General features: G+C 39.7%; 1 protein-coding gene across 3 annotated transcripts in view; it reads right to left on the reverse strand.

Moving 5' to 3' along the window:
• The window catches only part of NAXD (NAD(P)HX dehydratase), a 50,368-nt gene that overhangs the window by 18,320 nt on the left and 13,791 nt on the right, over positions 1-18,257 (reverse strand). For all 3 annotated transcript variants that reach the window (XR_015261441.1, XM_086770481.1, XM_086770489.1), the window contains exon 7: positions 8,789-8,897. Coding sequence is in view for 2 of the 3 variants with exons in the window: in XM_086770481.1 (XP_086626607.1) it covers positions 8,789-8,897 (109 nt within the window). In the remaining variant the exon portion in view is untranslated. The remainder of the gene's footprint in view (positions 1-8,788; positions 8,898-18,257) is intronic.

Genomic DNA, 18,257 nt, shown 5'->3' on the forward strand with positions numbered 1-18,257 from the left:
GAGCAGCCACCCCGAGGCACCAGGAGCAGACAGCAGGTAGTGCACTCATAGCAAGCACCCACAAACTCTTGCAAAATTCTGCAGGCAGTTTAGACTTCTGCACCCAAGCCCACGAACCAGCAGTAACACACATTCCCATTTACTCTGCCTGCACACAACAGCATACAAGTTGGTTCTCCACGGCTCCTCTGAAAAGACATTTATGTACAGTTTTGCCCACACCTGACTTAGATGTATTTTTCAGCTTTGTTAATTAGATGTGGATTGGCAGCAGAATGCCTCCAATGACTTTTAATATATTATTAGTTGTATCACTACTTGTGTTTTTCCTGATTAACTGGTTTAGCTACACAGTAACTCTGGCATTTGATGTTTGAAAGGGAAGAATCAGAAAATTAGAGCCAGTGGTTTTAATAAAAGATTGCATTTTAATGAAATAAACAGAAAACCCCAACAGCACCATATACAAAGCAACATCTATTCCACAACAGTAATTAATTTTCACTAAGGATGCATCACACTGTCATCATTCTACCTTGCAAAGGGAAGATACTGCAGGCAAAGTTTCCTTTACTGACATCTGTAACAAACACTTTATTTCCTAGGTCCCTTCAAGAGTCATGTCTTGGCCTGCTCTTGGCAAAATTTCTCACCCATATGCTCAGAACGAAGTTCAAGCTTCAGCATGCCATCATAATGGACAGCATTGACCACAATGACATCCAAACATTTTAGGAAGCATAATCTTGCCTTCAACCCATCACAAGTGCATTCTACTGCAACATGCAAACGCCAAGTATGTAATCAAATCTTCTGCTAGATGTTCCAAAGTAAAGTTAAAATATCTTAGGAGATGTACTAAGCAGGTGAGGTCCTTTAAACAAGAGTTTGCACCCATACAACTTGTTAATAACCAGATTTCTAAGAGAGTAATATCCTCACTGGTCCAAACAGGTAACTGCCAGACCTCCTTGGCATCTGGGCAGCATGTACCTTGCCAGGGAAATATCAGGCCTGCATTCACACATCAAACTCCAGCCATCTGAGGCCTGCAGAGCAAGTCAATGCTATCCTATACTGTACTCCTCTGGCAGAGGAGTCAAAGGCCTGCCTATAGCCCAAGAGAGGATGAAAGGCCCATTCTCTAAAAGTTCAAGTAATGCTTATATATAGTATACTAACTTCTGGAATGCTGGTTACATTAAAGTGACTGATAGCACAGCTTAGCTCCACTGCTCCAGTTCAGATTTGACAACACTGAACTGACTCAGGCTCCTGGCTGACAAAGCCGGAGTCGCCAGACTCAAGGCAGTAGGAGTGACTAGCTTCTGGTTTGGCAGAGACATGCAAATGTGCGTTACTTGGCACTGGTTAGGTCTCATACAACCTTAAATAATGAAAAAGGAGTGGCAGCCCCTTTTACAAAGAATCATCTACTGAAAGCTAGGATCAGAAACCACTGTTGAAATGCCACCCATAATTGCTTGTATTTTCCGCATGGATGCTGCTCTCATCCAACAATCCTGAATCCACGCTTTTGTCTGGAACAGAGAGATAAAAGGGAAGAAACAGCCAGAAATTTCCCCGTAAATGCTGCAGCTGGAAGCATTTCTGCATATCCCCCTCCCCAAGGTGCCCAGGAGGAATAAACAAGTTCGATCTCAACACACTGCAAACCAATTTCTACAAATAGGCACTGAAAACTCTAGGAAGCGTTTCTGCATTCCTTGCTTCAAGCCTGGATAAATGCAGAGTTAGCAGGGACTCAGCTGCATAGAGGTCAGGATGCAGCTTTGTGGTGGAGATGCTTGGAAAACGGGCTTGGCAAGCAGAAGTTTGTAACCTTGCACAGCTAGAGGTAGGCAAATATCCCAAGCCCAGACTGTGCTCAAGGCTACAGTCACGGTTGGTGGAGGGGAGAAGTTAATAGAATATATTTGATACAGGAAGTTTTGAGCAACGTTAAAAATGGAGTTCCACTGTCTAAGATACTTCACGAAGTAAACTTTGGTTTTTTTAAAAAAATTTTACTTACCCACTGGTGGAAACACACAGTTAACTCTGAAACTTGCTTTTGTTAGTTCCCACAGACTGATCCAAGAACTCATCCTCCTTTCAAAACTCAGCAACGTTGATCAAAATCTCACTTTGTGGACAAGAATTACATAAATCACCTTTAACTAGCCTAATTGTCTCAGTTTTACTTTATACACTCCTGTATGCATAACTATCACTAGCTCATTAATCACTCCACTAAGCTCTCAAACCTCACATAAGAAATGATTAATTACTGACCACCACTCCTACTCCTGGAATGAAGGGTCACGTAACAGAGACTAATATCTTCTCTTTGAAACAAATAGCTCCTTTATCTCATGGTTTATGCTCCATTCAATTTAACTGGGTCTTTTGTCTTTTAACGGTACTACCACATGCTAGGTCCCGTTTTCCAAAACAGATTTTCAGGTGCACAGGAAAACTCTTCATTTAAGCCAAGCAGAGGGTGATAAGGACTCCGAAGAATATCCCACTACATCATCATGCTCATTAAGTGCTTTGGGAAATGTCAAAAGCTGTTGTTACAGCTAACAAAGCTGAAGATGCTGTAGATGGCAGCTAATCAAAACTGTTCTATTCTACATAAAACAAACAAACAAACAAGAATATAATGATTTACTCGTAGATTCCCTCTTTGAATTTGCTGTCAAACTTGGAGGAAAACTGCAACTAACAGTTTCTTAATACCTGTCTCAGTCATAAGCTAAATTCTTACAGAAGTGACATAATTTGAAAGTAATGGCTGAACATAAGTAACATAAGAAAACAAAGCAAAAGCCTCTGAAATACCGTCCTAGTTATGCAAAAAACCAGAGCACTCCTTTTCAGCTCTCTCTCCAAATTCATGAACAACCAGACACCACTTGAGAAGCTCCACATATACGCTTTCATCCCTAAACACATCCAAATCCGGTTCAAGCAATAATCCTGTTTACTCCAATCCAAAGTAAAAAATCTAAATCAGAACAAATAAAGGCATGAAGTTTTCTCATGCTGTCTCATTCACTGCACTCACAAAACAAACTCTGCAAGGTTTCCAATTTATGGCTTATCATGTTAATGCTAGACTTGGCTTAAGATATTAATGGTCAGTTGTCCACATTTTGTCTTAAAATACAACAAATAAATACAAACTTAAAATGAGCGCTGGAATTTATCACTGCCAATTCCTTTTAGAGTTTCTAGCTGAATGATGCTCAGAAAGAGTTGAAAAGGTATCCAGTTCCAGCGTTTGGCTTACAAATGCTTTTAAGTAGCAAAATCAAGTTAAACAACAATATAAGCCTATATGCAGAAAGCAAACAACCATCCCACTTCACTGTGAATGACTTTAATCAAGATCCATTACATATTTTAGAAAATAAATTTTGCTTGCAAGCTGCACAAACCTGTACTTAAGGTCCTGTTAGCATATTTTCACACACAGTTTCTCTAATCAAGATATTTGCAAGGAAGCCACAGAATACTAATAGTTCTTTGTGCAACCAAGAGGATCTCTCTCTGCCTCAAGCTGGTGTTCCTAAGCTTTATCCACACCAGTACCACCAGCACAGAGAAAGAACTGCATCCTATGCCAGCAACTGCCTCCTCTTGGGTAAATACATCCACAAATTCTGACTCTCATCGGGTTGTTTGAAAGCAATGAGGTTTTGCTAGTAAGAGTAATTTTTCACTGGATACTACTCACGGTAAATGCATAGATCTTGGAGGGTGGTTGGGGCTGAGAGAAACACACACACACTCTCACAGTGGATGCGCATACATGCCCTCTGGTTTTTGCCTCTGCAGTATATCACAGGCACAAGATCCCATCCACCTCACCTTCTCCTAACTGAAGGCTGAGAACACAAAGTGGCGTGTCCTCGCTGCTATCTCAGCTCCCTATGAAATGCCAAATCCCCATAGCAGGAATCTCCAGAGGACATAAACAGGGCAGGAAGTAAATGCACATGTAACACACATTGAAAAATTAAATTTCTGTTAAATAATTTTTCTGCCATCTTGAGCCGACACGAGCTGTGATTCCAAAAAGTTAACACATCCTGTTCTTCATTCATATGTGGTGGTAGGCAGCAACCTATCAGCTGCAGCATTAGCCTAGGATGCTTCTCAGATGTCGTACTCTGGTAGAAACGGAACCTGGGGGGCTGCTCAGTAGCAAGAGGAAAATTCTTCTCAAAGCCCACAGCAGTAGATTGTTGATGACAACAAAAGGTTGCTCTGTAGTCCGTAGACCTTTTGAGCTTGCAAAAACTAGTGTAGATAGTGTACAGAAGCAACTGGTCCCATTCTCACAATTTATTAAGGCTGTAAAGGCGTGAGGCTCAAAGTGAAGAAATTAATCCAACTAACCAAAAACAAACACAGAAAGGCTAGTACCTCAGCTGAGATGGAACTGAGAACTCAAAAAGAAAATTTCCAATGGGCTCTCTCTGGGCACGCTTGATGGAGGTGATCCATGACAACGACCCAAATCTCTCCCACCTTTTGCTACAGCCAAGACATTTCCACACAACCTTAAGATGACATCACTAGGGGTGGAAAACGAGATTTCTGACATTTATATCCCAACAGATAGCAGAGATCTTCACGGGCAAATAAGTGGCTGAGGGTAGCGTTTGCAGGGTGAAGGGGGGAGCAATGGCAGCTAGGCAGGGTCTCAGCCAAAAGAAGAACCCAGGCTGGTATTCAGGACATTTTCTTCGAGGTAGAATCAAGACTGAGAATTGAGCAAGAGGAACAAGTATGCAGTTTGAGAATCCAGTCGATTTTACCACATAATCTGAGTTACAACGAGCCATTCTTGCTATTAATCATTACCTCTCTCACAGGAGGGAAGCGAGCATGCTCTGCTGAAAACACCAACCTAACTTTGCTGCTCCAAGACAAAACACAGCAAGACTGCAGCAGCAGAGCCCAGGATTTGGTGCTACCACTTCAGGGAGAGAGGCAAGGAACCCAGTGACGATTCCAATATCAAAGTCTTACTTCAGTTAAGGATAGGGCACTTCGTAAGGCTTTTCTCTACCTGATCCTAATAGTAACTACTGTTCCATTAACAATTCTGTATCAGTCCCTTTGACCACAAAGCCAGTAACGTACTCAAAGATTCACCAAACTGAGAAGTAGAAAATTTGACAGGAACATCACATCCATGCCAAAAGGAGGAGGAGAAAGGAGATGACAAGACACTGGAAACAGATACAGGACAGAGCTAAGCCCGTAACTAACTGCTCTGTAGCAGCAGAATGCATAAGACCCTGGAGGATGAGGCAGTATTGTCTTGTCTCTCGGAGGGCTATGCAAGGATTCTTTTCAAAGTGCTCTCAGGAGTTGCACTCATCACTGCAGGAGAGCAACATGGTTCTGTCATAAACATGAGGTTGATGTTGCAGGCAGGAACTGCCCTACTTCCAAGCCTCAGGCTACAAGAAAATTCAAATCAGAGTAAGACCAGAAGTGTAAACATCCCTGGAATGGCTGAATGAAAAACGCTGCGGTGGGTGGATATGATAGGGACATAATACTGTTGCTGTGTGAATAAAGGAGAACATCCAACAGTTTTGAAAACAAGATGCTTCTAAGCTTTGACAAAGGACAGTTGTAGGAACCTTTGCCTCGCTTCCATGTGGCAGCTAAACTTCTCAAAAGAGTCTAAATCACCACGAGCAGCATACCAACGGAGGTGAACTTGGAGAGGTAACCGTACTGTCGTCTCTGGCCAGAATCAATCGTGGATACTGAAAGGGAAAAACAGATGGCCTGACGTTTCCTCCAAGGAAGCTGTCTGTGGTGGTCAAGTTCCACACCCAATGTGGCAACAGCATTTTGGAAGTCTAAAGTAGAATGGGGAGCAGAGATGCTTCAGTTTGCACACTTCAGAGCTGAGAAGTGGAGTAGAAATATGCTTTTGTTCCTTTTCTTAAAAGAGAAACAGCTTGGACTGCTTATTTGCTCTGGAGTTGGAGGGTCTAGCCAGGCCACGCCCAGGACTGACACATCTGCATAGGATGCAGCTGCATAGTTATTAGGACACAACAAATGCTTTCTTTAGGAGATTCTTCTGAAGTTGCGGTTCCTGGTCCTGCAAACCTATGGCTAGAAGGCTCTGACAGAGCATCAACCCTCACCTAGGCAACTGAGGAAGAGCATGTGAGGGTTTTGGCACAGACCCACACAAGTGGCGTATGAGAGAAGGATATAACTTGTAGAATGGCTTCTTGTAACAGGACTTGCAAATGGAATTACAACCAAAAGCAGACCATCACAGGAAGCCAGTAAATATGTATTCAAAGAGTATCACTATACAATAAAAAAAAAATAAATTGAAGGAAACTGATCACGAGGTGCTGCTCTTCCATCAGACTGTTAAAAGGAGCTGAAATGCCACAGTGGACGCACTGCAGACATTAAGCATGAGGGAGACAGGTGATATAGTAAAGACACTGAGGAAGCAAAGCATTCTCTGGGCTGGAGAGAGAAGATGCACCATCTGGTCAACAAGTACTCAGGCTACTCCACAATAAAACACTGGCCATATACCAGAAATCGCAGGTTACTGCATCAGTATCTTAATTTCTCAATGCTCAGAAGAGAGAAGCAGCCCAAAGACTTGACTGTTTGGACAAACACAATCGTTGGCAATGTGCTGGCACAATACTGACAAGAAACAATGTATGAACAGCATCAGAGAGGTGACAGACCACTATGCCTCAGCACTTTAATGGGGCAGGAGGAGGAAGAGGGGAAGCTCTCTCCCATCCTCACTACCACTCTGATAGAAAACTCCGGCCAGAAAGCAGACACCAATCTACATCTCAGCCCTGCATTCATATGACAGCATGCTGAGGTTAGCTTAAAGGCAAAACAGAAAATCATATACCAAGCCAGCCTCCTATAAAAGTTTAAAATAGCCATGCTATCATCACTGGCTTTTTTCCTTGAAGGTGAAGAGTGATAGAAAGCTTAAAATTCACTGCTGAAGCAGTAGGGAGACTCAGCCTTTCTTTAGCACAGAGAAGCACCAGACTTCCCCAAGCAGGCAACCAGGGTTCACTTGTCTCCAATTACATGCACTTTTAAAACCTTTGGGCTGAACAAAGAATTTAGAAGATTATGGTGGCTGGATTTAAAAAACCCAACACTGAGGAACTAATGAACACTTAAATAATTACAGTGAAGACAAAAAAACTTCAGCTTTAATGTGACTTAAATTTAATAAAGTCAGATCCACAGCTCATATGAACGTGGCCTGACATTTTAGCATGAAGTAACTTCCAAACACCTTGCCCTCATTGGCTGGGCTTGTTTCTTTAACTTTAAGCTAGTTCACTAAGGCTGAAGTAAAACTATGCTTGTAATTCACCAAGAAAGCAAAATTATTTTTAGCAATGATGAAAAAACAAACACAATCAAGGAATCTTCCAGATACTTCGGTAATACAGGCAAGCACATTGACAGATAGTTATAAAACCTAGGTGGAATTCTGATATAAAAGAAGCTTATGCTAGAGATTTTAGATACTCTAAATTAATTAAAGTTGTTTTCCTTTACAAAAAAAAAAAGCCCCTTTTATTTAAAAATATTAAGAAAAAAAGAAAAATCATTGCCTATTTTTTTCTGTAGAAAGAATTTTGAGAAAATGTTTTCAAAAAAAAGAAGAAAATATCTGTTGAAATTTTTCTTTCAGAATAGAATTTGATTTCTTGATCAGCTGTAATAAATTTATTTTTACTTTCTTTCTGAATCTATGCTCTTTATTAGTTTTGCACCTCTATATCATAAAGCAAACATTTTTGGAAGCAGAAGGAAAATTAAACTAGTTAAGAGCTCCAATAGCAACTTTCTTTGACAAAAACCCAGCAAAACCACCTTCCACAGGTCTCAAGATACTCTAAACTACTTGGGTAGTGTGGTCTCCAGTCTCTTGTCTCCCCTGTTTTGCAATTTCACTGTGTAGCTGTCAACATTTCTGTAAATTATATTAATTCCATTTGTTAGTACCGCTGATTAATTCAGCAATACTTCTCAGGAAAAAAAAAAATAAATAGTACAAAATTAGATTGACATTAGACTGAAAGATATATTTTGAATGTACAAAGATGTGTTGACAACAATATAAAACATCATCTGGAAGACTGCTTTATATTATTGTGCATTATTTAGAGTACAGAACTATCTAAGCTCCTGTTTTCAGCTCTCCAATAAGGCTTGACAGAAAATAGGATTACCTCTTTATCCAGAGTAGAAACCTGCAACATTTTATAATCGAGGGTATTATTTCTTATTGCCAGGGGACATAGTCTCTGTTTTTTATTTCCTTTCCTGACACAACTTGTCAAATACAGTTCTGAAAATTAGGAATTCAAATTCACATTTACGTTCTTACAGCACAGGTGAATACTAAATATGAATTTGAGCTCCTAATTTTTTTGCACCTAAGAAAACAGAGCCCTTTACGTAAAGACACCAACATCCATTTCTTAATTAGCAACTTTCACAAACAAAACAATAGCAAATCAAAACAACCATATGGGTGCCTAAAATTCAGAGTCATGCTTACAGTTTAATAATGAAGGACCATGACTAACAGCTGTAACTTTCAGTCAACAATACTTTATTAAATTTGTTATTTCGTAACCCGCATCAAAAACAATTGTGTAATCATGCAAAAGACAGGAAATAAAATTCAACATAAAGACATAGAATAAAATATCAGTATAGACATTACCTTAGTGTTCTCAAGTAGAACTTCATCTCTGCCTAAGCCAGGTCCTATGACAACTGAGTGCAGCCGTGGTAACCACTTTTCCACTTCATGGACAGCATTGGGACTATCGCTAAATGGAATTGCGGAAAAAAGACAAGTTTTAAAAGGCTTCATTTTAGTATTCACAGAATCTGAGTTCCAGATGCAAGACAGAATGAGATATTTCCAATCTTGAGTGTCAGGCAATTTTATCCTCCAAACTGCCAAAAATCTATGACCCAGGAAATATGGAATGGTTGTCCAAATAGTTAAAATGAAACATTTCTCTCAATTCATTCCTTAGGGGATACCACCTAAAAATGAGAAGGTAATTGCAAGTATCCACCCGGGTTGTTAGAAAATAAAAAAACAAAACCCAAGCAGTAAACCACCAATTCTTAGAGTCTGTCACAATTCCCTATTTACTGCTTCTTTGCAGAGATTACACCTTGGAGAGAGACCCATCATCTCACAGGTATATACTGCAGCTTGCTGGAAATGATACAATTATTTATTACCCTGCATGGCAAAATGATAAATCTACTCATACGCTCTCTTGTCAGTTGCTTCATAAGCATTTGTTCCAACTGAATTACAGCCAAACTGTTCCCTTTCCCCAAAAGGCAACAGGAGAATCAAGCTATTCACTACGGGTATTATCTGCTTGTAATGTTTAAGGTTTCTGCAGCATTCGGCTTTTGTCTACGTTGGAAAAATGATGAGAAAATCCACTGCCAAATATAGCTGCCACAACACAGCATTCAGCTGCTGACCAGAACTGTTTATTTTGTTCTGATCAGTTTTCTTGTGTAAATAGGTCAGAATATTTTGAAAGCACTGCCCAACAATGTCAGTTAATCCTTACTGACAGTACTGAGGGAAAATTCAGCCTCCCTCCCTCCCCACCTCTGACATAAGCGATGACAATAAATGAACATTTTAACTGAAGCATGGGGGAATAAAGCTCCCTATAGGCTAAGCAAGGAGGTATTATTTGATAACATTACTCAGAATATTCTGAGCTTGCAATACTTCAACAAAGCTCTATTATTACAGATGAAAGCCCTTGCATGTTTTTCATAACCAACAGCTGTACTGATGGGACACACCACTTGGGAACAAGTGTTTAGCTCGCGTCTGGCAGAATCAGCAAATTCCACAACGATTTCTGCAAGTGTCAGGCAGAAGCCCAAAGCTTTTGCAGCTGCACCGCGCGAAGCGGCACGCTCAGGGCCATAGGGATGCAGTGCCTCGCTCCTGGCCGCGGCCCAGAGGCCCCTCCACCGACAATAGCTGCTTCAGAAATCCCTGGCTGCAGCAGCGCCGGCTCCCCAAAGGCTCCCTGTGCTGACACCACAAAACAGCTCTGTCAAAACAAGGCTGCTGGGTGGAAGCGGTGACCCGCTGCAAGGGCAAGGGAGACAACAAACCACGTGAGGACATCAGTGTCCCTAGAACAGTCCCTCACTCAGTGAGCTGGAGTTCAATTTCCATTTGAACGATGTCTTCTCCTCTACCTCACAAAGAAACAGCAGCAGCTTGAGAACTGACAAACAGCACACTTCCCCCCCTTTTCGTACAACCACCTATCGGTTTATGATGTAGATACAGGCTGGAAAGAAAAACGATTCAAGAAATATTTAAAGTGCTATTTTTAAAAAGCCAGTTCTTTTATATGCGGTAGGCTGAGCAGTCTGTGAACCAAATTCTAATAAAATGTCACCATTTCTGAATGCAGACCACTTTTTTATGTACATGCTGAAACTGATTTTCTCAATAGAAGAGCAATATCTGTATTAAATATATATCTCTCAAGTAAGTATATCTATATATCATATAGATATAAAAATACTGCTATAAGGATGTTTGAATGTACTGGATTCAAAACACCTTAGGATAGTAGAAGCCAAATACATTAAATAAGCGTTCCATTAAACATAAGCTAAGAACAGAGCCATAGATAGTACCATAACTGCTCTGCATCTAACACCTCATGCAAATAATCTCAAGGTACAAAGTTAGCCAACTGATTTACACTCAGGACTGAAATAAGATAATTTTGTCTCCAATCCAATTGATAATGAGCACTCTTCAAAACAAAGCCATCTCTTGGGAAATGAACAGTCCAACATTAAGTCACTCCTGCTCACTTTGCCTCTGGTAATAATAAAAACCTACTGCAGAGCTTTTCATCTTCAAAGCATTTTACAAACATTAAGTTCACACAACTCCTTTGCAACCTCATGTCAATAAGCAACCCAAGGCATGTGAAGGGCCAAGAGATTTTAAATGGTGATAATGACTATTACATTGCAAATTCAGCTATAAAAACACGCTGAAAAATAACTGATGGATTTTGATTCTTCATAGAGAAAGCACAAAAAACACTGCCTCAAAAAGCAGCATGCCAACTTCACTTTCAGATACCGGATGTTTACAACAGCTGTGGTTATGCAGGTAAGGACACCTTACAAATATCCTCTATCTACGGCTTCTCTGAAAGTGGAAGGCCTATCGTGTCATCTTAGGGATTATTCCCACACACAGACATGTAAGCAGCACCGTTTTAAAGGTGATAGGGTACAAGTGGTCAACATATAACTTTCTTCAAGAAGGGGTGTCAGCTTGAATGTTCCTGACCATGAAATTCAGCACAAAGACAGAAACTCTTATAGCCCTTATAGCTCAGTCTATATACAACGTTTAAAGATGCTCAGAAAGTTTTCTGACACGGAGGTCAGCTGGCCTCTATACTCTCAGGCTTCAGAGCACGTAACGCTCAAGCTGCCTATGAGGCACAGTCCCTGGACCACAGTAGTTCCTCACCAATGGAAGAAGTTGTTGGGAGAGGCTAGCTGGCACAGGCCAAAAACCTTTCAAGGATCATATGGATAAGTTGACAGTACAGGTAATCATGTTCAGGTATCTGGAAATAAATATTCCTTGACACTGTTTAGTTTATTAAAAAAAAAAGCCAATGTGTATTCTTGTTTGCCTATGGATCAAAAACAAAAACAAAAAAATACTTTGGAGTTACCAGCACGGAAGGCAAGTCAGGTCCTCAGCTGTTCGCTGCATACTACACTCACACAAATAATGTTGTTAACTTCCATTGTCTCTTCATGCCAATTTCTCCGCCTGATTATAACCTGATTTCCTCATTTCAAACATCTCATTTTAATTATAACTTCCATTGCCCAAGATATGCATGCCCAATTTAAAATAGCATTGTATTTTTTTTCTAAAAAGTGTCTAGAAAGGTAGGAGGTATGAAGAAAACGTCCCCTTGATCAACAGAGATGCAATCTTCAGGCTTCAACAGAAAGGGATCAAGTAAGCAAGAATCAGTATTGCCTTTAGATGTGCAGAGGCACACGATAAGCGATTTTGCTTTTTTTCCAAAAGAAGCATCACAACTGCAACACCCCTCTTAATGCACAAAGCTAATATTAATTCCAAGAAGAGTCAGAAAATATCTTGCAAGGCCACAAGAAAACAGCATATGAACTTCTGAAAAGAGGGAAAAAACCTCTGAGAGAGACTTTGATTAACTAAAAACCAGAGATTTCCCAAAATAAAATAAGCTTTTTTATTGGAAGGTGATGGGGCAAGGGATTGAAATTTCCCATAATTTGAAAACACAAACAGCACCATGGACATACACAACAAGAGTGATTTGGGAAGCTGAATCCAAGCAGTAGCACCAGTAAACAGGGACAATGAACTACAATGCCATTGTGCAGATGTGTGCAATTAAAGATTCTGCTGACAGACCACAGCTGTAGATTTACAGGGAATGAACAGATCTTCAAACAGCTACTTCACCTCCAGCTAACCACTACATGTTATGTGACACATTATCAGATCCCATTCTGCTGAAAATCTGGATTAAAACAGCTCAACGTTGTTCAATCAAGCAACCAAACAACACTCCTCCAAACCCCAAAAGCTTCTTCAAAGTCTTAGCTTGTCTGGAAAGCAATTGATAAAGCTCTGACTGCACACAGAAAAGAACACTCACACAATAAACACGTAAATAACATCTGCAAGACAACAGAGTAATTAATAAGGAAAACTGAAGGAGCTTCTATAATCTATCTCATTCCTGTGAAGTCTAGTAGGTAAGGAAGAGTTTAAAGCTAATGTCAAGTATCAGAAATAAACCTCCCATCAAAATCAACTAACTTTACGCATTGTCTGTTAGTCAAAGCAGATCTAAGCAAATAAGCAAGCATGGATTCTCACAGGGGGGTATACTATGATAAAGGACCCCACAGATGTTTACCTGATCAACTTTCCTTGGCTATTAGTGAGAGGTAGAAGAGAGACACAAAGCTTCACTCAGTGGGAGCTAAGATTGTGATCTCTTGGAAAGACAGATGCAACAACTTTATCATTTGCCTTCCTTGAAGTCCCTGTGCAGACAGGACCAAGGTATGCTGTTCAGCACCTTACATGTTTATCTTTTTGCTATCTTCTCTGCCTCCAGACGGCATTGAGAAAAGTACTTTCCATGGCAAATTCTACAAAGATTCTTCAAATTAAACAGCACCTAGCCTCTGAAATAGTGAGGGCAAATTTTCTTTGTGAATTACAAGTAGCTTTAGATAAATTCTGCCAAACTAAAGTCAATACACCCTGAAAAAAAAATTCCTCTTGTCTTGCCACCTCAATTATTTTTGCATACAAGAACAGCACTGGTTTTGTTATGGTGCTTATGGTAGTAATTGCTGGATTCAATACTGTACAATCTCACTGTTGCCTCTTACCTTAAGGCACAACCTCACAGCCTCTTATATAGATTGTACAGACAAAATACCTTTTAGTTTTGAAAAGCTAATAAAGAAAATAAAAAAAATTAAGTAGTTTTTTACTCTTCAGGACTCTTCCGTATTTCACTATCACACAACAAAACCTGACATAAAACACAGTTCTGTAGATCTTAATCTTGGTGAAAGCTTGATGTAATAACCTTTTCAAAAACAAGGAAGAGCCTGAAAAAAAAAGATGGCAGCCACTGCCATAAGGTCACCCACAGTTTCTAAACATCTTCCAGAGCAGTTTGTAACAGGTATTTGATAGGTGTTATCTGCTTGAAAGTCTTACTAGAGTAGGCTGGTCACTGCCCAAAGTGGGAGGACACTTGGCAGGGTCAGAAATGTAACTCCCCTCTTCAGCCCCCTAAAAAAAGAAAATTTTGTTGTACACTGCATTTTATTCAAGACTGGCTCTCACCAAATGATCAAAAGACACCAAGGCAATAGCTTTAAATTATCACAGATAACTCCAAACACAGCAGCTTTCCTCATTCAGAATGAATGACAGCTACTGTCATTGCTTTCTAGAGGAGGGAAAGAAACAACAGTGATAAGGTGTAGCCTTGTCAAATTTTACATGGAAACAAGAAAATGTGCAGCGAAGTCAGCATGGGTGTAACCCGGAGCTACAGAAATAGTAGATAAGCATGAATGACAGCGCAGACAGGAGACAGTGGGACCGCAGCTCTTCACATGTGTTTTAGGCAGAGCTGGAACCACCTTAGTAAGCAGAGATGTGGTTTGGACATCACAAAATGCCAATAAGTGGGACCCCCCAATGCTAGGGAAGGACACGGGATGCAAACAAGATTGCTGTCATCTGATCAACTATATGGCTCCTTGCTGGAGAGCGTATTTTTCAAATTCTGCTCATTATCTGTGCACACTTGGCGTGACTAAGGCAACTCCAAATGCATTAAAATGTACCGTTGCAAAAGTCTGTTACATAAACTCAGACAAAGCCACTTTAAGTGGTTAGTTTCAAAAGCCAACCTAGAGTCTTATCTTCAAAGATGAGAAAAAGTCTCTGATCTGAGGATGAAAGAGTTTTGGTTTTGTTTGTCCAAGCACTGCAGGTAATTATATTAACGTGAATCAAATGTTAGACCTGCTAACATTTAGATCCTGTCATGTTATACAGTACATCAAAAGAGTGAAAGATAGGACATAATGCACAGCTCTAGAATTTAAGTAGTTATCTCAGAACGCTAATTATTAACTATTGTGGTAAACTTTGGGTGAGGTCATTATTGGAAACTGTGTAAATAAGATAGGGAGAGAGATTATTCTGGACAGGTTAGGTCAAAGGAATTAAAGGCAAAACCAAACAGTGCAAAAAAAATGTTTGAGTATAAAATTAAACAAATGCTTTATTCCAAGAGTAGCTGGATTTGTCAATGTTTAAATCATCATTCTTGTAAATTAACTTCCAGAAGCCCAAAGGCTTGAGGCAGCCTATTTTGCCCCCATGAACAGAACTGGAAATAACAACTTATTCTAGAACCCATTATCAACTCATGGGTGTCTCACTAAGCACCTCAATCAGGTAGAGCAAATCTCAGTGACAACACAGTGGCATGAAGCTGGCTGGATGCAATTAGAGACCAAAAAGAAATATATTTAGTAAATTAAGATTAGTATATTAAAATATGCCCCCCCCCCCAAAAAAAAACAGTTTAGAAGACAAAGTGGTCATTTTTACCTACCAGTCTCTAGAAAGATCTTTCAATAGTGTTTAATCTGAAAATGCTGGGTAGACAATACCTGTTTTCCTGCTGCAGTCTGATTAAATGATATGGAAGAAGATGAAAGAAAACAAAGACCTTAATGAGAGAGAGGTTGAATGCTATTCAAATAAACTATTCCTTTTCAGCCACTGAGTAAGTTAATTTGGACATCAGATGTGAACCTGGTAGGCTTTATCTGAATATTAACAACACAGCAGCAAGTACAGCAACCCATCATCCAGGAGAAGCACTGATATCACAAGCTCATAGCAAGAGACTGCTCTTAATACGCAGATACTACAGTCTTTACTTGCTCCATATTATACCTTCAAGGCAGTGAGAGTGAATGACCTATTGAGGTCATATTTACCACATCCTATTTTTCATATCATAATAATTATGACTAAACCCAAAATGTTTTCCACAGCTGCTACTTGGACACCAAAGGCTCTCATTTAGACCTTTCTGTTTCACCAGGAATTAGGGTGTCAACACACTACAGGCATCAAAGCCAACAACCACCTCTTTAATAATGAACCCAAATGCGTTCTACAAATGGCGTCACCTCTCCTACGCAGAGCAGAACCTCTCACATCTTGTGAGAAAGAGCCTCAAAGGAAGAGCAGCTATTGCTTGACTCCGTTTTCTGAGATTTCTCACACAGACATGACAACAGCACTCAAGGTCAACCTTATCTAGCCTTGTAAAGATACCACAGTTATCAACATAATCACTTTACAACCTGCATTTAGATATACCCAGACATTTAAAGCAGTTTTGATACATTTTGATCTCACTCACATTACCAATGTGTGTTATGACAATCCCCCCAAAGTATAATGACAACCAAATGTCTTGACCTTATATTTTCAGAGTTCATGAAAGTGGTTCTGACCTACTAATACTTCCTGTGAACTGACTTTATAAGTAGAATCTGTCAAATATTCTTCAAATGAGCTGTAATCAATCATAATCTGTGACTTTAAAGGTGAGAGAATGAAGTTAAGGTGACAGTGATTTCCTTCAGAATGAAACAGACTTAAAATGTCCCTAGAAAAACTAATGCACTTAAAAAAAAAAAGTTAAAACCAACAAATAAAGTGACAAGCTTTTATCACATCGGTATCCCTCTCTAGTTTACGTTCAACTCTTAAGGCACAGATGAATGTTGAATCGATACCCAGAAGACTAGACTACTTCAAATGGGCTATGAAAATACGAGAAGACAGAACAAGTCTCAGTCTAAATATCCATTTTGCTAATTGTCAGCTGGAAGAAAAAAAAAAGAAAAAAAAAGAGACCCTAAAACTCTCAAATAATAATAATCTTTTAAAAAGGCAAAACCAATTCCCAGGCATGCCTGCCTTCATTCAAACCCAAGAAAGATTAAATACCAAAGAAATCTAATCCTAGTGTCAAGTAACAGTAGTGTGGTAAGCATTCTGAAGGATGACTTTGGCTAGGATCTAACTGGAGTAAACACTCTCACACACGTACACATCTCTTTTTGACATATTAGAAAGCAGCAAGAACAGTGGCACTCTCTGGAGTGATGCTAAAAATCTTTGGCTACTTCTTGCATTTTGCAGAGGTGGCAAACCCTGTTAGTATGAGCTGGGATAAGGACCACTGCAACAACAGTGAGGAAAGGCATCATAGCATAGGGTGAACATATCTCCCATCTTTTATTCACTCTGCAGCATACAGCAAAGAAGCAGCAGCTTTTTGCCAAGACAGCTGGACACAGACACAGGTCCATAAACAAGTTTTGTCCATGGCACTGCATGACAGGATTAGAAACAGTTTAAGTATAATTCTCTGAGTCAGCACATACAAACTGACCTTTATCTCTCCCTAAGGACTTGGGGAAGAAGAAAAAAAAATAAATTAAAAAAAAAAATCACTTTCTCATGTGATTCCTAGCTATGCTGTCTAAGTGAGGTTTCAGAGAAAAATCAAAAAGTTTATGCCTGCATATTTTCTGCAGGTAAAATAGGGATCCAGCAGCAAAGTCACTTGGGAGGCATCTTCTTGGTAATCGGAGCAATGTATACTTTCTCCTTGACTTTCCCTGGTAACAAGAATTCTTGCACTTTTTTCCAGCAGCTGATTCAAAAAAGAGATTAGTCCCACATTACACAGAAGTGTTTAATAGCTATCCTTCGCTAACACAACTAAAAGGTATGAGCTTCCTCCCACAAAGGACCAACGTTTCTGAATCTCCTCTCCACATAATGAATTAGAAAGGGCCAAAAATCTTAAGATTGCTCCTGGGCTTTCTTTAAGAGACTTGGCACTGGTTAAAAGTGCTTAACTTATCGGGAGCTCACTACCCATGATTCACTTTCATGATTTCTTCACATCATCAAAACACAGACAAAATCCAATAAAACCAGGTAAAATACTTTCCAGCAAACCCGATCTAAGCTAAGCTTCTTCCTTAATGCTAACCAGCCTCAACACACAGGCCAGCCTTATGAGAGTTTTCTCCCCAATTATTTTTATTTCAAACTGAAAAGAATAATAGTTTTTAAAATCCAAACCAAAACTTGAACTCTGCAATTAACTAGAAGACTTCCAGTAATTCTGGCAGTCTATCCTAGTCCATACAGATTCATAGATACAACCAGCTGGGAGGAAGGAATTAGTTCCAAATCCATACCTAGTTAAAGAGTGCCTTTTTTTGGAGATAATGGAAAAATTACGTAACTTCTTTAGGACCACAAGAAATTAATGACTTGACATCTCATTCTACGTCTCTGATAAAACTCTGGAGATTAAGGAGTGTATCGACTGTGTACTTTACAAATTGTCTAACAATCAGGTTACCAGCGGGCTACTCAGTAGTATCTCGATCTTTCCTGGCCTATAGAGAAAGAAATACCAAGTTGTCATGGAAGGGGCCAT

This window comes from Chlamydotis macqueenii, chromosome 1 (genome assembly GCF_036417535.1).
Source record: "Chlamydotis macqueenii isolate bChlMac1 chromosome 1, bChlMac1.mat, whole genome shotgun sequence".
NCBI lineage: Eukaryota > Metazoa > Chordata > Aves > Otidiformes > Otididae > Chlamydotis > Chlamydotis macqueenii.